The 20,587-nt window shown below is 46.2% G+C and overlaps 1 protein-coding gene across 9 annotated transcripts in view; it reads left to right on the forward strand.

Annotated features, from left to right (window-relative positions):
• Positions 1-20,587, forward strand: part of Tenm2 (teneurin transmembrane protein 2) — a 621,032-nt gene that overhangs the window by 562,675 nt on the left and 37,770 nt on the right. For 8 of the 9 annotated variants that reach the window (XM_047555832.1, XM_047555823.1, XM_047555825.1 and 5 more), the window contains 6 exons: positions 2,725-2,844; positions 5,607-5,868; positions 6,613-6,880; positions 10,779-10,922; positions 11,343-11,592; positions 17,727-17,747. In XM_047555832.1, the coding sequence (XP_047411788.1) occupies positions 2,725-2,844; positions 5,607-5,868; positions 6,613-6,880; positions 10,779-10,922; positions 11,343-11,592; positions 17,727-17,747 (1,065 nt within the window). The remainder of the gene's footprint in view (positions 1-2,724; positions 2,845-5,606; positions 5,869-6,612; positions 6,881-10,778; positions 10,923-11,342; positions 11,593-17,726; positions 17,748-20,587) is intronic. The other variant, XM_047555824.1, reaches the window with a different exon arrangement.

Here is a 20,587-nt window from a genome sequence, read left to right on the forward strand (position 1 = left end):
ACCAAAAAAAATCAAAAGGAAGTGTTTCCCCTGGTTCATAACTTCTGCCTCTGGAGGGTTTCTCGTATGTTTCCTTTTCATTATGAACGTAACTCGTCTTGCCGAAGACTCGTGGCTGGGTCTCGCACAAGGCCACGGCATTTCGGTGGAGTTGGTGGGCAGTCTGCTCCCTAGTTTACACGTCATTATTTCCACCCTAAATCCCAGCATTTCCTTTTCATCCCCTTCCTTTAGCACTACCTTCTAATTTCCTCTCCTCTTCCCCAGCAACAGTGACCATTTCCAGAAGGCACCTCAAGCGAGAGCCAATATGTAGGGGCGGCAGGGACCCCAGAATTTGGGGGGAATTATACCAGCCCAGAGATCTGAGCCAAATAAAGTTGCCATGGAGAAATTTCTGGACTCTGGTGGTCCACTCCCTAGCTGGTCCACGTGGATCATGCAGTACCGAATTACACTCCAAGACACAGGCCAAAGTTCAGTAAGCATGTGAATTTCAGTACATCATCGCCTGAGAAATAATGAAGGACAAAGCTAGGAGTAAAAAGGAACTTAATTCAAGACTTCTCAAAGGCGTTCCCTAGATAATGGCATACAAAAATAACTGAAATGCCTTGACTCCACCACTATAATTTATAGAGCGGATCTCACTATCTAGATAATGTGATAATTGTTACACATCAATAATCATAAATAGAAATGAACTGATAGCATGTCTTAGCTGAATCTTTTCTGCAAATTGGCTGCCTAGAAACGATAGAAAGCCAGCAACAATGAGGAATTAGAAAAATAGATGGGTAGAAATCTCGGGCAGCCCAACCCTTTTATTCCTATGGTGCACTGCAAAGTCTTGCTATAGGCCTGATTTAAAAGAAATAGCAGTTGTTAAAAAAAAGAAAAAAAATAGAATGGGGGAAGAAACCCACTGTGGAATGTGCTCGGGATTTTGTTTTCTCATCACAAGCACTGTGTACCTTGTGGTCATCAACACACATCATCGATTTTAAAATAGTGTCTGGTAAGGCCCTAAAGAAATCTTAGTCTGAGCTAAGATAAGAAAATGGAATTGAACAAAAGGATTATTTTCATAAATTAGTTTTCTACTTTCAAAAGGCTCTAGCATTGTGGTTGGAACTAGCTAAAAATGAGATTCATTTGTTAGGCAGCCAGTAGCAGACAATTAGAGCTGTCAGTGGAACAGTCTAAACACCCCTGAGATCGTCAAAGGGTTGGAGTTGAACAGTGGGGGGTATTACTAATAGAAAGAGAGATGCTTGGAGACAGCCTCCCTCCAGTTTGCAGGACACTTGGGATCGCAAAAGTAAATGCATTCCAAAAATCTTGACAAGCTTCTGGCAAAGAATGGGTCAGCCTGATTACCTACTTCAGAAATTGGGAGTGTGTCCAGCAACCTGGGAGCCTGAGAGCCTCTCTGCTTTCGCCAAATTGCCCTGTGTCTTCAAGGCCAAGATGTGGTGCTTCTCATTGTCTCCTTTCTCCATGAAGCCTAGAGAATTCAGGTGACAGTAGAATACAGGGTGAGCATTCTTAACCCCAAAGTTCAAAATTTGAAATGCAGCAAAATCCCAAATATTTAAGCACCAGCATGGCACCCCCAAGTGGAAAATTCCATACCATGAAAATTTATTTCATGCACAAAATTATTAAAAATATTGTTATCAAATCATCTTTGGGCTATGTGTATAAGATATATATGAAGCATAAATGAATTTTGTATTGAGACTTGAGTCCCATCCCCAAGATATCTCATTATGTATATGCAAATATTCCAAAATCTGAAAAAATCCAAAGCCTGAACACCTCTGGGTCCAAGTATTTCGGATAAGGAATACTCAAGCTGTATTGTAGCATCTCTGTGGCTTTATAGGGTTTCCCAGAGGTAGTTTTTTGGAAATTGGTATTCTTGGGAAAATTCTAGTTACTGTGGTCTGGACAGAAAGGAGTTTTCCCTAACAAACACCAGAAGGAAAAAAAAAAAAAGGTGGATCAGATTTCAACCACCCACCCCCCCAGGACAGTAGGAACTTGACAGGAGAAAAATATGTAGCTACATGCAATTCAGAACCCAAGCTATTTCCACCAGAAAGAAATATATCTCCAATGTTCTCTTTTCCTCGGGCTTTTATGGATGGTGAGAAATTTTGCTCTTGGAGGGCAGCAACAACGACGTACGTGTACATCATTAAAAAAAACCTGTGTGTGCTGCCCCGCACCCCCGACTCCCAGCCGGGAGGAGGAGCACAGTGCCAAATTAGGAAGTGAGCAGCCAGATGGGGAAGCTCTCACCCGAGCATAATGCTCCGTGTGCCAGGCGAAGGCATGCACGTGAGGGCTGGGGGCAGCCTGGAGCTCGGGCCAAGCAGAAGCCAGACTGCAGGAAGCAATAGAGCACGGCCAAGGCTAGAGAGAAGCACACAGGAGACCCATTGCCCAGCCCAGGGACAGGCGAGGCGGCCGAGGGATTTTATCTCAAATATCAGTATTTTTGTTCTTAGGCAAAGCAAAGCATTGAACTTCCCCTCTGCCTGTCCCTCTGCCAGGCACGGTTGTGTGGAGCTACAAGTTGATGTTGAAGGTCTTCTCCTTGCCTGGGGACCAGGTGCACCTGAGGGGACAGTACCAAGGAGGACGAGGAACTCAGCCACCCCTTGCTTGTATTTCTCCTGCGTGTGGCTCAGAGATCTATGTTTCTGTCTCTTTCAGCTTGGTATCTCTTATCCGAGGTCAAGTAGTGACTACGGATGGGACTCCCCTGGTCGGTGTGAATGTGTCTTTTGTTAAGTACCCAAAGTATGGCTACACCATCACCCGCCAGGATGGCACGTAAGTAGCACTGTGGGGCTGGGGCCTGCTCAGGACTGAGCGGGGAGGCAAAGAGTCACGTGACTCCAAGTCACGTGGCCCCTTTGTGGGCTGGATCGCCCACCCGACCAGAGACCTAAGGGAGGATTCCTCGAGACGCTTTGTGTTTTTTGGTGTGGTATCCAAACCAGAAAACAAATGCTGTTCTGTGTGTGCTAGGGGTGGGGGCAGATTCTAGAAAGGAGGGAAGGTGGTTTCTTAGAAACTAACTCCGATTTTAAATCAAAGGCAGTGCAGGGTGACAAGAATCCACACGACTCAGTGTCCTGTAGTGATCCCCTTCTGCTTTCAGCTGTGGCTCTAGGAGCTGTGTTGTTTTCGCTACAGTTTTGAGGGGGTGGGCTGTAATCAGAGAAGTCTAATTAGGTACATTTAGCAGTCTCCCTGCTGTGTGAAGGAGGCAGCGTTCCCCAGTTAACTTCTGATTGGAAACATGCACCCGTGCAGCCCCTTCCGAGAGGAAAGCGCTGCCTATGCCTGAATCTACCGGGCATCAAGTTGAAAGTTAAACACATAGAAGATGGAAGTCTGTAGGAAGGGGAGACACTGACTCTGGACTGGAAACGCGTACACACACAGCTGTCCTAGCTGTTGCAAAGGAAGCCAGGTTCCGTCACCATAAGTCTAATGTAACCCTTTTTCTATAAAACCAAACTCTGGAAAATCCTGGCCATAGCATGGAGGTAAGAACTGCGAGGAGTCTAGTTATTCCCTACTGTCCTAAGGTAGCCTTGCAGGCATTTTTAAAAACCACCAGCCCACAGTAACCCCACCTTATTGTTCCAACGCTGAAACCCAAAGAAAGGGTCTAAGGATTCATATCGAATCCTCAGTACCAATGCTCTTCAACTTACAGTGTGTTACATTCCAAGCTCATCATAAATTGAAATATCATAAGTCGAAAATACATGAACTATACCTGACCTACCAAACATCCCTGCTTAGCAACACAGTGCACAGCAGGCCCGGGGTGGTTTGCCCTGGTGATGGAGTGGCTGACTAGGAGCCCCGGCTCACTGCCTCTGCCCTGCATCACAAGGCACTGTTGAACTGCACACTGGTAGCCCAGGAAGAGATCAGATGTGAAGTACGTCTACTGACTGCATACCACTTTCACAGCCTTGTAAAGTTCAAAACTCATAAGTTATACCAGCATAAGTGGGAGATCAGCTGCAGTCACTACCTGTCTGGTAACTCACTCATAGGTTTCCCTATAGCCAAATGTAATTACTCAAAAGCACTGGAATGGTTAACTTGGGCCACGCAAGGATCTGTTGGGCCTTGTTCATTCTTGGAAGTCAGTGCTTGTGAAGAACATCCTTGAGTCGGTTTCTGTAAAGTCCTATGAAACAACACAAGACACTTCAGAGTCCTGGGTCGGCTATTGTCCCTTCTACTCCTCTGTCCCTCTCAGATGCTCCTGGACTAATTAGGGTCCAAATCTACCTCCCAGATCATCTATTCAAACTCCTGGATCAGTGACTCTTCAGTTTGCACAGGTTGAAAAGCCAAGCAGTCCCAGGTCATGTTGGGGAATGCTCCAAGGAATCCCACAATCTGTTATCAAGTACAGAATCAGTCACAAACTCTTAAACTGATTCTTTGATGCCAGTTAGAAACCATGTTGCTTCGAGGCATTTGGCTCTCTTGTACAGCCTATGCAAAACCTTCCCCAGCAGCTTGCATACCCAGGAAGTAAACACATAAACAGATTCATGTGTAAACTGTCATTCTAAGTGTGCTCTGATATTGACCTTCATATCTATGTGGTCCTTGTTCATTCATTTTACATCTGTTAGGAAACAGCAATCGTGTTACCAGAGTTGGGCGAAGCCAGCTATCCAAACACTTTCACTCTGATCCAGGCACTAGGGATCCTGATGGAAGCAGGACAGAAAAGCTGCTTCCCCAAAAAAGCTGGGATTCCAGAAGAGTACCACTGAAAACTGGAGGCGGGGATACTCTCTGTTAACCTCCTACCTTTCTGTAGAATAGGAAAAGCAGGGCTTTTGTATCTTTACTCTCCTGGTGGATCACCTCCACCCAGCTCATGAGGAACAAGCAGGAACACAGTTGAAGAACCATTGCCAGAGACAGAAGCAGAACAGAGTTTGGCTCCAAGCATGGCGCTGTGAGCCCCCGCCTGTGTCCTAGCACCAGGCCATTGTAACCACACTGTCTATTAAACCCTTCTCTCAGCCTCACGCTGTGCTAAGTGCTTTACACCAGAGGTCAACAAACATTCTGAAAAGGACCAGGGAGTAAATAGTTTAGGCTTTGCTGGCCATGTGGCTTCTGCTGCCACAACTCAGCACTGTCACTGTGGCAGGAAAGCAACCATAGAGCTTACATAAGCAAATGAACACAGCTGTGTACCAATAAAACTTTATTTGCCAAAACAGGTGGTGGGCCAGGCTTACCCCAGGGGACATAGTTTGCTCACCCCTGCTCTGAACATATCATATTTCATTCTTTCAGACACCGTGTGTGTCAGTATCATTATTCTCATTATACAGATGAGGAGACTTGGGCTCAGCAAGGGTTATTAACTTACCCACAGCCATACAACTAGTAAGTGAGAGTCTTGGATTCCTAGTGCACCTGCCTCCAAAACCCTGATTCTTCTCTGCACTTTGCTCCTTCCACGGCCTTCGGGGAAGGGCACCGGGAAGGTGTGGGAAGGTGAGTCCAGCCCCTCAGCGAACCCATTTACCCCTCTGCAGATTTGACCTGATCGCCAACGGGGGCGCCGCCCTGACCTTGCACTTTGAGCGAGCCCCCTTCATGAGCCAGGAGCGCACCGTGTGGCTGCCGTGGAACAGCTTTTACGCCATGGACACGCTGGTGATGAAGACCGAGGAGAACTCCATCCCCAGCTGTGACCTCAGCGGCTTTGTCCGGCCCGATCCAATCATCATCTCCTCCCCTCTGTCCACCTTCTTCAGCGCTGCCCCTGGGCAGAATCCCATCGTGCCTGAGACCCAGGTAGGAGCTGCGCGCAGGGTGGGACGCTGGGCACTTCCCAAACCAAAGCCAACCGGCGGCCTTCCTCCCATCATGTCTTCCTGAGGAGCCAGAAACTAATACTGGAGGAAAGGGACCAAAAAATAGGAGCACAATAAAATATATAGCGCTGCAAACAGAGGTTTGACTCCTTCCTGAACGTTCTGGGTGTTTGCAGATAGCCGTTCAAGTCTTTGGCAGTCACTGGAGGTTTAATAAAATAAAAATAATATACATATGTGCAGCCCACCTGCAAATTGCTTTTATTCCTGTTGGTCACAGAGATACATGATAAGAGGCACTTTAATGATCTACATCAGTGTTAGGACAGAGGGCACATCATGGCCTCCCTGTTGCTTTACACCTATTGTCACTGGAAGTCTCAGGTTCATATAATTACGGCCTCTCGTGGCCTCCTCGCATGCAGCCAGCAATAAAGCCTGCTGTTCTTATTTACATCTTTTGCCAACAGTGTGGTTTTTTTTTCAAAAGAAACGCAACAGTGACCAAGAATAATTATTAATCCAAAAATCATAACCTCAGTCCCTTCGCTCCACAGTGCAGGATGAAGTTTCGGTTGATTTTCTTTTCTTCTTTCTCTGCCGGGGAAAGCAGTTCACACACCCACTTCAGGTGTGGAGCTTCCCGAGGCAGCGCAAGGTTGCAGACTGTTTACCTGCAGAGGTGTGTTTGATAGAGTCCAGAGACCATCTGCCTCCCCTCCAGGTTCTTCATGAAGAAATCGAGCTTCCTGGCTCCAATGTGAAGCTTCGTTATCTGAGCTCGAGAACCGCAGGGTACAAGTCGCTGCTGAAGATCACCATGACCCAGTCCACAGTGCCCTTAAACCTCATCAGGGTTCACCTGATGGTTGCTGTAGAGGGACATCTCTTCCAGAAGTCCTTCCAAGCATCTCCCAACCTGGCCTACACCTTCATCTGGGATAAGACAGATGCTTATGGGCAAAGGGTGTATGGACTCTCAGATGCTGTGGGTAAGTTTTCATTTCCACCACTTACTAGTTCGTGGATTTAGACATGTGTTCATTCCGTCACTATTAATTGAGGTCCTAGTATATGCCAAGCACTGTTCTAGTAGATAAATACACAAAGGTCAGTAAGACAGACAAGATTCCTCTTCCACAGGGTCTGTGCTCTAGTGGGGGACTGAGGTATGAAACTCAGATGGGCGAGGCAGTACCAAGTCATGGTAAGTGCTAATAAGAAGACAGAAATGGCACACGCTGGGGGTGGGGCGGAACACCTCCCTGGATGGGCATTCGGGGAAGGCTTCTCAGCAAGGTGACATCGAAGTGCAGGCTTGAATGACAAGGAGCCTTATCAAAACCAGAAAGAGAGCATTGCAGGCGGACGGAAGAGTGGGATGTGTTAGAGTACAGAGAAGACCAGTGAGGTTGGTGTGTAGTGGACCCCAGGGGTATTGGAAGTGAAGGCACAGAAGCAGGCAAGGACTAGGGCACGCTCCAGAGAGAGCATTTGCAAGTGGCACAGGATGCACCTGGGATGAGGCCTTAGGACTGCAGAGCTGAAAGCACAGTGCTGTGTCCCAGGGTTAAATCACATGCTGTGCCCCGCCCCCACACCCCTGCGACCAGGAAAGCTCACCCTGAGAGAAGGGTCCTGTGGTTACCAGAGACATGCACTGTGGAATTCTACCTGAAAGCATCCCACTTGAGGAAAGTCATCTGAGAATGGATCAAACCCAGACTCCTGCTTTCTTTTAGAACTGGGAGTCAAGAACCAACACCAGAAACCAGCACACTCAGGAAGTTCCCTGTAATTCTTCGGCAGCCAGTGTTATCCACCATTCCCTTGGTGCAGAGGGCAGTGTGCTAAGTCCTTTGTCTTAGGTGATGTCTCAATAACCCAAGTGGACATTGCTGAGATCCCCACAGGGCAGAGGAGGGAGGGCAAGAGTCATCTCAGCTCCTGGGGCCAGCAGGTTACACGTGCTCAGGATGTGGCCCCAGCAGTTGGCTTCACCAATGAATGGAGTTGGTGACTTAATGAAGGCAGCAGAAGTTATGGAAGAATCTAATGCAATTAATATTAAGGATACCACCAATAGCCAGGTATGGTGGCGCATGCCTGTGTAATCCCAACAGCTCAGGAGGTTGAGGCAGGAGGATCATGAGTTCAAAGCCAGCCACAGTAAAAGCTAAGGGCTAAGTAACTCAGTGAGACCCCTCTCTAAATAAAATACAAAATAGGGCTGGGGATGTGGCTTAATGGTCAAGTGCCCCTAAATTCAATCCCTGGTACCAAAAAAAAAAAAAAAAAACAACAACAACAACCAAAGTATACCACCAGCTAATCAGAGAAGTATCATATCTGGCTTTAGCCAATATCAGCAAGGAGACTGAACATGACAATACACCCCATGTGATCCAGCTACTTCCATGCCCTCAGCCTCCTGCCTGCCTCTCATATGTTTCTGAAGATGACATTCTGTCATCTGGAATACTTTAGAATGCCTCTCAGGAAAACATAACCATGCTATCACCACAAATCACAATTTCTTAATATCATCTAATAGCCTGTTATTATCCAATATTTCAGTTGTCTCCTAAATATCATAAAACATTAATATTTCATTTATTTGAATCAAATCCAAAAGGATCTACCTTTTGTAATTGGCTGGTTTCTCTCAAATTGTTTAAAAATTTTAAATCTTACTTGGCATCTCTCTTTTCTTAACCTCTATTTATTGAAGAACCTAGGATGTTCACCTGTAGAATTTCCCAAAATCTGTTTCCTGAAGTGTGTTTTTGTCTCCTGATTGTATGATGGTAGCCGTTTAACCAGTTCCTCTGTCCCCTGTAATCTCCTGTAGATTGACAGTTGGATCTTGAGGTTTTCCTGGTTTGGGTTTGATTTCCTTTTTGGCAGGACAGTTTGACAGGTGGCACTGTGTTCTTCCATCAGGAGCGTTGGGCTGTGTGTCTTTCCTGATTTCAGAAACGACACATGCTCCTGGTTTAAGTCTTTGAGGTTATTAGTGATTGTAAAATGATATTTTAATTCTGTAATTACTTTTTCGTCTATTATTGGAAATGTTTTGATACAGAGATGCTTCCTCATTAACTACGTGATTATTTGAGGTACAGTTCCAATAGGAAAGAAAGGACAAAAGTGTCTTTCCCTTTATTTACTAATTTTCCATATAATCAGTCGGTTCCTCCTCCAAGGGGGGCAGATTAACATATTTTAAATAACTTCATGATCTCGTGGACTGAAATAGTCCTACTGTTTCTATTTGATGGCATCCTCATCCTAACTCATGGTCAGCAGGTCCCACCCTTTGGTCACTGGGAGCCTCTGCACACTGACTCCAGAATCTCTTGACGTGACCCTAGTGGAGTTTGACTCCCTCATTGCTGTCCCATTGGGTTAAATGGCCTGTTCTCTCTTGCTCAGCCCTGGCTCCAGCTCCAGCCGTCTCTGCAGGGAGCCCTGTTCTCTCCAGAGAGGAATAATGCACCAGGGCCACAAGCTGCCACCAGCAGCCCTCTTTGCTTTTGTGTTGGTCCCTGTCTCTTGTCATTTTCAGAGGACAAACTAGGAAATATGGAGGGGGTGGGGGGGGATTTGCTTCTTAAATAAAATGCAGTGTACCCTCAATTCTTATCGACACTTCTGCATCTCAGGATTTTTAAAAAGCCGCAGAGAATCCCCAAAGGTGATACACATAGTTAAGAGTCTAATGTACTAGGAACGGCAATAATAACAATGCCTTATATTTCAAGAGCAGTGTTCCAATTAGAAATGCAAGGGGTCTCAGCACTTCTCCTCATCTATCCTCACCACATCTCTAAGAAACTGGGTCTCTCCTTAGCTTGCTGGACTCATGGGGAAAATGGAGCCTCAAGGCATAAGGCTGGAACCAAACTAAGATGAACGTCCATTTCTCCTCCCTCTCCCATTTGTCTGTGTAGCAAATCAAGTGTTTTGTGAACAAGTTTTTGAATCCTGTTCCCCAGTGAACTTTCATATGCCTGACAGACTGGACCCCTTATTGGTGGTACTTTCTGGAATATTGAGTGAACACACAGTCATCCCTCAGAGTCCACCAATTCCCATTCCACAGCACCCCAGGGAGAGTAAACCCTGAGGATGCTCAAGTCCCTTTAATAAAATAGCACAGTATTTGTATAGAACCTTTGCACATCTTCCCCGGCTATGCTAAATCACAGCCAGAGTACTTACAGTACCTAATATGATGTATATGTCAGGCAAATAATTATTATACTGTATTGTTTAGGGAATAATGACAAGAAAAAATTCTGTACATGTTCAGTACATACACAATTTTTAAAAATTGTTCTTGATCCATGGTTGGTTGAATCCATGAATGCAGAACCCGCAGGTACAGAGGAATTGCTGAACAAAGAGCCTCAACTCACACAAGCTGTTGCCCCCAGAATCTCCTTATTGATGAAACACTATCCTTCCAAAGGTCTTTGTCCTAGGGGGCGAAAATAAATAACAATAGATGTGACACATACATTCCCCAGACTTCAGGCCGAGAGACAGTCTCCCATCCGTCTCCGAAGGAGAGTCATTCAGCTCCAGGTTTTTAATGATTCCTCTCTTCCATCCACGTCACTGGGGTCATTTTTGAAAGCCAGTTGTTCTTTGCAGAGGTCTTTCCCTCCCTACAGAGTACAATTGTGTAAAGTTTCAAGGTCGAGTTCAACTTGAAATCTGAATTTAATGGAATCACAAAGAAAAAAGCAATCGGCCTGCCCCTGAGTGAGTTTTGGGGGCAGAGTTTTTACCTCATGGACCTGTGTTCCTCTTTCTTGCTGGGGAGCTCTGGAGTAATCAGGTCAACTCTCTTTTCTCCCACTCTGCCCACCCTTTGTCCTGCAGTGTCTGTGGGCTTCGAGTATGAGACCTGCCCCAGTCTAATCCTCTGGGAGAAGAGGACAGCCCTCCTCCAGGGCTTTGAGCTGGACCCTTCCAACCTCGGTGGCTGGTCGCTGGACAAGCACCACATCCTCAACGTAAAGAGTGGTATGTGAGCACATCTCCTGTCCCACCTATAGCCTTTTGTCTTTTCTGGAACCTTCTCTCCAACCTTGACATTGCAGGGGGAGCCCTTCCCCTTCCCGCTACCATTTTTCATAAGTTTCCCCACCAAAATTTCTCCTTTTAAATGTCAGTAACATTGGGATGGTTTTCCCAGCTCATCAGCCTTGTCCTCCCTTGGACTTTATTTGTCCCTACAAATGTTATCTTACCTTGCACCATAGCATTTGGGGATGCCCCTGCCATAGAAGCTCTCTCATTCCCATAAAGAAACGGGAGAGCTACCAAAAGAGAGGTTTCCTCATTTTTCTCTTCTCCATCACTCCCCCTCACCCTTAGTAGGCCAATACAAGTGTCCTCCCCAGAGAGCTGTGGTGACCACTTCCCTTCACCTCCCCTCCCCAGGAATCCTACACAAAGGCACTGGGGAAAACCAGTTCCTGACGCAGCAGCCCGCCATCATCACCAGCATCATGGGCAATGGCCGCCGCCGGAGCATTTCCTGTCCCAGCTGCAATGGCCTTGCAGAGGGCAACAAGCTGCTGGCCCCAGTGGCCCTGGCTGTGGGAATCGATGGGAGCCTCTACGTTGGTGACTTCAATTACATCCGGCGCATCTTTCCCTCTCGAAATGTGACCAGCATCTTGGAGTTACGGTAAATGAACAAACACACTTGGGTTCTCCAGAGAATGTATAGTCCACGTGCTTCAAAACCTAAGCCTAGAATGAACTAAGGATTCGGGGAAATGCTTCGTGTATGTAAGACACACCATACACAGATTTGATCGCTATTGTCAACAACTGATTTACCAACAAGGGTAATGGCTTTCCATCCCCAAAGGACACAAGGTAAAGGTCCAAGGTGTCTTTTATTTTTGTGAAGTTCGGTAGAAGATTCTGATGCACACTGAAGCTTGAGAACCACTAATGTTCATTCACTAGTTACAACTTTCTATCAAGTGCCTTAGTGCACCAGTTCTCTCTAAATTTTCCAGATCTTTGCACATTCACGAGGATAAGAAGTAGCACAATTTCATCAGGTCTTGCTAGGTAACTTCTTGCCTGGGTAGATTGCTCCTGGTCATTGCTTGCTACTGAGCCTGAAGTAGACTCCACTCTGCTGGGAAAATACTGACACCCCACCTCACCCCTGCAAAAGAAAAGTTCATAGATATGCTTTTCCCAAGATAGCTGATTCCAGACCCTCAACCCACAGGAGGAGCTATAAAAGACAGGGAGAACTAAGTCTGTGTACACCAAGACTTGAGAACAGGGGAAAACACAGAGGGAGAGTAAAGTCCCAGCTGTTACATTTGGAGCCTAATAAGGGTCCCAAAACAAATCAATGCAGACAAATAAAAAAATAATTTCAAGTATCACTACATACTTTAAAGGAAACTTATTAGTGTAAGATCTAGGGCCTAGTGGGGTCAGGGGAATCAGGGGCCTGCATGGGATATAGTAGCCAGAGGAAACTCTCATACCAACTGGCATTGGAGCTGATCCCCAAATACAAGGTCAGCCATGGGGAGATCTGGGGGAAGGGATTCCAGAAGCCCCCATGCCAGCCAATAACTGGCTTATTGAAGGGATGGTGACAGAAGTCCAGCGTGTCTGGGTGATGGTGAGGTCAGGGGAGCATCCTGAGAGGAGATCAGGGAGGTGGGCATGGCGCTGATGCCTCGAGACTTCTGAACACAGACAAGTGCTTTCTTGGTGGGTGAAGCAGGGAGAGGGGTGGAGTTGAGAGGATGGGACTGGCCTTTTTAAAAGTTGGCTGCACTGTTACATGGAGGATGGACAACAGGCAGGCAGAAGTGGAGCCAGGGAACCCACAGGGAGGCAGCGGTGATGGTCCAGGGCTTGGGACTAGGACGATAGCAGAAGAGATGTGGACATGCTCCCGCGGGGAAATATTTTCCAAGTAAATCTGGTAAGATTTGCTGTGGGGCCGGTGTAAGGAATGAAGAAAGAGAAAAGACTCAAGGGTGCCAGGATTTTGGCCTGAGTCACATAGAGGCTGATGGCACCTCCTGTAGCTGCCTCTGCTGTCTCATGCAAGATTTAGAAGAAGTCGCCGCAGGTCACACTTGGACGTCGGTATCCTCGAGGCTCCTGTGGAAGAGATCTCAGTGTCCTGGCTACCACCAAGGTCAGTACTTCTGCTGAGTCTTCCTGGGAGCCTCGACTGTGCCAGGCACTGCAGTTGTGTCTAAATCTTAGGACCTGGTATGCACTTCTGTAGAACAGATACCTTGGTCACCTTTGTCCCTGAATGCCATGCCCAGCCTACCCGAGGTGCTCAAGATAGGAAGCATGAGTTAAAGAACCAGTCTCTTCCCTCTTGTCAGAATTGGTCTTTGAGTCCATGTCTCTCATACTGTAGAGGCCACAGTACTAATGGGACAATCTAATGGCCCAACAAGAACAAACCACACCACACCCACATGGTGACATGAAGGACAGCTGGAAGGAACGTGGCTCCCGCTTTCCCTCTGCTGCTCTGTGGTTGGGTTTTTTCTTCTTCCTTAACTGCCTTTAGACTTGTTCTTGCTCTCATCAGCCAGGAACCCAGAGCCGATTAGAAGTTAAGCTTTTATAAGAACATGGGTTGGATTCTTCTTTTCTTCCCACTACATACCTGAAAACAAAGGGCTGTCAATCCCCTCTCTTCAAAACAGCAACCAGCCAAGGGGTGGGGGAGGAAGAGACCTGTCTTGCTTGTGTCTTCTCTCCATTGTGAGTTGGCAGCTGAATGATTCAATTTGGGGAATCAGTGCCCACCCCATCCCCTTACCCACCCCAGAGCTGCGCCTCAGAATTGGGATTCAGGCTCTCTCGCTCTCCTGTCCCCTCCCCCATTCCTTTACCTGCACAAAACATGCCAAGACTGAATTCCACACACTCAGTAACTTCTGGTGCTAGAAAGAGCCTCCTCTTGGTGAAGTGATTACTGCCTACATTCTTTGATTTAGCACATTTTCAACACCCGCTCCCCCAAAACTCCAAGATCCCTCCTTAGCAGTCCTTCCCTTCTTAGAATCATCTCCCTCTCTAAGTGGTCCTTGGGAACCCCAGGACTAGGAGAAGGAAGAGTACCTTTTCTAGGCTCTCACATCTTAGGGTGAATTCCTCTGGTAGAAAAATCCTTCCTGTCTCCCCAGTTGGAGAACATCTTAGGACCTGGACCCCAATCCAAGGCAGTAAATGGTAAGAGGTGGGACACTGGCTCTCTACCTTCTTCCGATGTGGCCCCTTTTAACAAGCCTAAGAATCGATTGCACTTATTCTTTCATGTTTGGAATTTTTAAATTATTCTTTTTATTTTTCAAACATAAATTTTTATTATAACATTCAATAGGCTTTTTTTTTTTTTTTCTGGGTGAACCGCCTTCTCCCTGCTGCCATTCTTACGGTGCTCTTAGGATGGGTCCAGGGCTTCTTGCATTAGGGAAGATCTAGAGAGGGAGTTATCCCAGCCAGATGTGTCAGTGCTGGAGGGGACGGAAACGTGGGAAAGCGGGAGTCCAGGAAAGAAGGCGAAGACACAGGAGTCCAAAGACAGGCTGCACCTGGAGTCCACCAGAGCGGGCCTCCCCAGATGGGAAGCCAAATGCTAGAAGGACTCGCAGCTGCAGTTAGAGATGCCAACTTGCCCTGCAGTCAGGCTGTGAAGACGGGGGTCAGGAAGGAAAAGATAACAAAACACCCAGAGCAGAATAATTACAGCCACCAGGACTCCATAAAATTTTGGATAGTACTTGGCACCATTTTCAAAGACTTTTTATCATTGACAACCCAGATTTCTTGGTGCCTGAAGCCAATGTAGTTTTGGGGTCTCCTTCTAAGAAAGAAAAAAAAAAAGCAAAATTATGAATAGAAAAAAAATTTTTGGGGGGTGCTAGGGATCGAACCCAGGGCCTTGTGCTTACAAGGCAAGCACTCTACCTACTGAGCTATCTCCCCAGCCCCAGAAACTTTTTTAAAAATGAAAGAAACAATGTTATTTGGGATGAGAAAATGAAACAAATGACAAGTTTTTTAAGAGGCAGCAATCAGCACACACATCACGAAATTCAGCAAACAACCTAGTATTTTTGCTTTAGCCTGTTACATGTTCGTGAAACTTGTTTTCCTACGCTTTTTAGCTCCATACTCCTTGATTGTTTTTTAATATGATATGAGAGTTACTTTTTACTTTCACTATCTGCAGAAAGGATAAAAAGATATTCTAGTCTTTCCCCCAGTGTGGCTAATCAAAACTTGCTCCAGATTATCAATGAAGTAGGAAACTTTCTTTCATGTTGGCCATTGATTGTTGGTAATGTGTAAGATGAGAAAGTTATAAACTTCAGGGAAAACTCTTATCTTTGTAGCATGCCTGGACATTTCAAATTTTCTTGTGCCATGAATAATCTAAATACTCTGAATTGATGCTCACTGACCAATATGTCATTGGTGTCCTCTGGGACTGGAATCCTACACTAGGTACCACATTCCTCAGAATGAGGCTGTAGGAATGCAACAGTAGGTCAGAGCATCCCCAAAAGCCATTTTTAGACCAGAACAACTAGCAATAACTTAACTAACAATTTAACTAGGTGCTGAAGTGCATCCTTCTCAAGCTAAACCAAATCTACTCCAACTCAAACTACTTGAGTTAGTACACTACCATCAAAAAACAGGGAAAAAAAAAAAAGTTGAAGTTGGAATGATAAGCAACATGAGTCTCAGCAAATTGCAATTGTGTCTCTGTCCTGAGCAGAACAGGAGGGCTCGAGCTAACCCAGGCAGGGTTTGCCTGCACTTAAGGCTAAAGCAGCTGCAGTCCATGCTTCCTGTGCTCAGGAAGCCCCCAGTCTCTCCTGGACTCTCTGCTAAGTACCTTCAACACAGAGATGAGTAAGTCCCATCCTGTTCACAGAGAAGTGAGGAAGACAAGCACACAAACATAAATCATAGGACAGTGTGATGACAGCTCTGTGAGACAGGCTGAGATGGCCAGGAGAGGCTCCACAGGCTTCGCAGAGGGGTCACTGGGACTCTGCTGTGAGCAGACATAATCCATCTCAATTCTTATATCAGAGACGCCACTTTTTCCTTGGAGGGTACACCTAAAGGTTGTGCTATGGAGGCCGTGCTCACAGAGTCAAGGCCTGTCCCTGTAAGTAGGGCATCTCTCCTCGTCTGCATGGGCTGACTCAATGATGCTGCGATTTTGGTTTGTTGCCTACTAAGCACCCAACCTGTTAATGACCCTGGACCAGAGTAGAAGTGACCTCAACCTTCATCCAAAGCTCATATCCATGTGATCATTCGGACTCTCTGCTCTCCAGTGACTCGATCCCATGCCCCTTCCTCTCTCCTTCCCCCAACATAGATACTATATTAATCAACTTAAAGCAGATGTTCTCCGGAAAGAAGTAGGTCAGGTCTGCAAACCCAAATCCCATCCAGTCTTTTCACAAAATCTTGACTTAAAAAAAGTGGAATTGATATTTCAATAATTAAGAGCCAAATATGTCTACCACTGGTGGCAGATAACATTTCACTTTCATTAAGCAATATAAAATAGACGCGAGAATTCCCGGCTGCACCCTGACACACCAGGCTTTGCAGAATGAATCTTAAATTGCACTATGTCAGTCAGAGCTCAGGAGTTATCAGCATCATTTAATTAACTTTTTTTTTTTTTTAGCAAAAACTAACACGTTAGAATAAAATATAAAAATGTAATCCCTGTGCAAACCCACCACTAATGATGGCCCCCGGCAGAGGCCGGGCTGCACCCAAACAGGAATCAGGGCACTGAACTCTTGTGTGCTCCCCTGAAACCTCTTCCCTCAGCTGGAAAGGACTGAAGGGTCAGGGGTTCATCCCCTTGACCTGGGAGCCTCAGGAATGGGGAGCAGCTTTCCCGACTCTCTCTCCTCCTCTCCCTGGTATTAGTTTTCAGCTAGTTTCCTGTTGAACTTGAAATGTAGTTTTTGTCCTTTGAAGAAAAAGCAACCAAACTTTTCCAGGTTCTTCAAAAATGAATGCTAAATGGAGTCTTTGGCTCCGATCACAAGAGGATGTTGTCGCCTATGAATTTCATTCTGACCCGTAGTGGCAGTCTTGGGTGTTACTGTGAGAAAGAATGCCCGTTGGGGGGGTCCCACATATGCAAATGGGGTGGGGGAGGGAGGAGGCACAGAGCAGAGACAGGAAATGGTTCTGGCTTTCACGTTCAGCAGAGCCTTTGCCCAGCGAGCGGCTGTCTGGTGTGGACAGGGACTCCTTAGGTGCCACAGACCCTGTAAGACACCAATGACAAATGGGTGGTACAGATGTGACACACTCCCTCCACACCCAGGACAGACATTGCAAATGAATCACAGGGCTCTTTGCAGCTGACCTTGAACTTGGGTTGGAATCCTTGCACCAGCACACTTACAGGAACCATTACTGCCAACAATCGGTGTCACCCAAGCTGTAACCTACCTGCCATCCCTTCATTAGCCAGAAGTCCTGTTTCACCTGTTGCCGCCTGTGTCACATGACAGCCACATTGCCTGTCAGAGAATCCAGGCATGCTTGTCCTGATTTCCCAGTGGCCTGGAGGAGTCCAAATTTGGGGGTCCTTCCCAAGTAATTGAGGTAGCAGCTGTCAGAGGGGAAAAAGGAAAGACTGCCTTGGGGTGGGGGAAGTCTTAATGCAAGAAACAAAAAAAAATGTCATGTTTGCTTTATCATCAATTCTTCAGCTAACTGTTTGTTCTTTTTTCCTTCTGTTTTCTTTCTATAAAGAAATAAAGAGTTTAAACATAGGTAAGACGAAGAACTCTTTCCCATATAATTTGATATGGTTCGTTTGCTTCCTTGTGTTCGCTTTTTTTTTTGTTTGTTTCGTGCTTCTTGTGTAACGTTGTATATTTTTATGTACCAAATATAGTAACTTTTTTTATGTGCTAATTGTGTGTTGTGGATATGATAAGCTTTAGCAATTATGAAATGCAGTCAAAAAGCAACCAAATAAGCTGACAGTAATTAGAATTTCCAGGAGATGTAAGTGCAAGATAATGAACCCTTGGTGAACTTTTATCCCGACTACTCAGTGCGGGCCGTAATTGGGCTAAACAGTTGAGGCAAACTTCTGGCTTTTGTAAATGCTGGACTGGGTTCACAAAAGCTTTAATGAACTGGAAACGGGTCAAAAACTCATTTTCAACTCATTAATGATTTTTTTTTTCCCCTGGATTTATGGTCATTTAAAACACACACACACACACACAAGTTAATTGCCAATCTGCTGGTCAGAAAGAATCCAACAGTCCTATGCATTGAGAATTTTCATGGAGTTAAATCATTTTGAGTGGTATGAAGAGTGTAGACCAAGTACTTTTTATCTAAATGACCTCTATCATTCCATCAATCCAAGGTCACCATTGAAAGCCATACGGGTACAGTTCACATACAAAGTACACAACACACACATATGTGCATGTATGCAAGCACTGCACCGAAATGGATGTAGCATGAGTGATGTTGAAGAAAAATGAATCTATTTTCATTTGGAAGAAGAGACCAAACAAGAACAGTACGACTGTTCTTTTCACTTTGCGTCACAAAATGTAAAGGGGCATCTTTATGATGTTGGGAGAAAATTAGGAAAAGAAGCGAGTTGAGTCGTTTGAGGTCATCACAGTCAGGGGCGAGGCCATGGCTAGTGGGAGTCCTCTGCCTTCTTATTCTCTAGCCCCCCAAATTGGCTGGTTATAGGCACCCCATTTGAACCCAAAATGAGAGCAGAAATGCCCTTGGAAGGACTCTCCCTTGCCCACCGTGCTGACGTCCAGCCACAGATGAGGCGGAAGCAGGGCTGCCCATCTGACCTGAGCTCGTGGGGCAGAACCGTGGTGGGAAGGAGTGTGAGTCCAGTGGAACCACCGTCTCCCTCCCCTCGCAGGCCGTCACCCCACACCCCAGCTGCCTGCTCTTAGGCTGGAGATCTGGAAAAGCCACCTCGAATCTGGCTCCCTAGAAAGTCAGAATCAATTGTCTTGCTCGTGATAGGCACAGATGTGGCTGCTGCGTCTTTCTGTTGATGTGCCGGCTACTGCGTGTTCTTAAGAGTGCAGCATCTAATTAAAACTCCGCACCAAGTTCTCCCTTTCTGCCCTAATTTGTTTTGCATATGTGGATAGTCTCTAATGACTTAGCCAAAAAAAAAAAAAAAAAAAAAAAAAGGAGGGAGGAGGAGGAGGAGGAAGAAGGAGGGAAGGAGAGAGGAGAGGAGAGGAGAGGAGACGAGAGGAGAGGAGAGAGGAGAGAGGAGAGGAACCCACCTAGCCTACTCTTTCAAACTATTATCTAAGCTGGAATTTTAGAAAGACCTTGACTTCTAGTTCAATTATGTGTCTTAATAGCAACCTGAGGAGAAGCTGGAATTAAAGATGGTCTCCACTCACAAATTGTTCCTAAAAATAGTTCCCTAGGTTTTTTTTTTTTTTTTTTTTTTTTTTTTTTCCTTAAATTGGGGAAGAACCCAAATGGTAGTGTTTTAATTGGTAATTTCCCAGTTAATGTCTACAGGACAAATGGATCCAAGGCTCTTATCACCCTCACCTTCCCTTCACCTCTCCCAGCCCCTCTGCACTAGGACACCAAATATAATTAATATCAGGAAGAGCAGGCCCAGGCTCTTGATAGGCAAGTGGCACTGAAAGCTTCCCCCACCCCCGCCTTGGGGCAGAGGAGCAATCCCTGCTGGCCTCCCAGAGTTGGGATAGCCGGTGCAGAGCGAGCATGAGTTCTCACCCTGGTCCCAGCCTCCCCGAGTGACAGCACTGCAAAGGGAAGAACTGGTGGGTTGTGAGTCAGCAATGATTCAGTTTGATTCTTCATTTCCCAAGTAAGGAGGCTAGCACCCCGTGCAGCCAAAAGACTTGCCTAAGGTCACCCGGTGGGTCCCGGTTGGGTGCTGAATTTCCTGTCTTACCCGTGAGCCAGTACTACAAGCGTTGCTCTGTACTGGTTAGCTAGGTGCTTGGTAGAGAAATTGTCCCGGTCTCCGAAACTTACACTTTCCTAATACACTTCCCGCACACAAAGTTATTCATCTTCAAGTGCCACTTAGTGCCCTGGCTGTTCTGGGTTCACACCTGTCACCTCAGGGTTACCCACGATTGGAAAACTGCATCTCCTCCCTCAGATTCTGGATGTGACTGCAAGATACTCAGGTTTCTTCACACTAAATGCCAACTCGATTTGCGTCTACTCTAAGGAACAGTGAAGAGATCTGAGATCCTCAGATTGGAGATGGCTCCGGGGAGCTTCCCATAACAAAGTTAGGAAAACTCTAGGTTGCCTGGCTATTCATGATCGAGTACTTTGGAGGCATTGAGAAAGCATAGATTAAAAGGAAAGCCTTGTTAGGTGGTATTGTTCCTCAATCTCACTTGAGAAGATGCTAAGCCCATGGGGACCTAAGAGAGGCTGACACACAGGCAGTTGCACTGAATAACTACCTGCTAACAAAAACAGGGCTGGAGTGGGGTCTTTCCTATCAGCAGCAGGCTTCTAGACAATCCATGAATTCCACAGCAGCGTGAGGGGTTAAGCCTAATTAGAAGGAGCTCAGAGCTGTGCTAATGCCGGGACACTCAGTT

Source organism: Sciurus carolinensis, chromosome 6 (assembly GCF_902686445.1).
Source record: "Sciurus carolinensis chromosome 6, mSciCar1.2, whole genome shotgun sequence".
Taxonomy (NCBI): domain Eukaryota; kingdom Metazoa; phylum Chordata; class Mammalia; order Rodentia; family Sciuridae; genus Sciurus; species Sciurus carolinensis.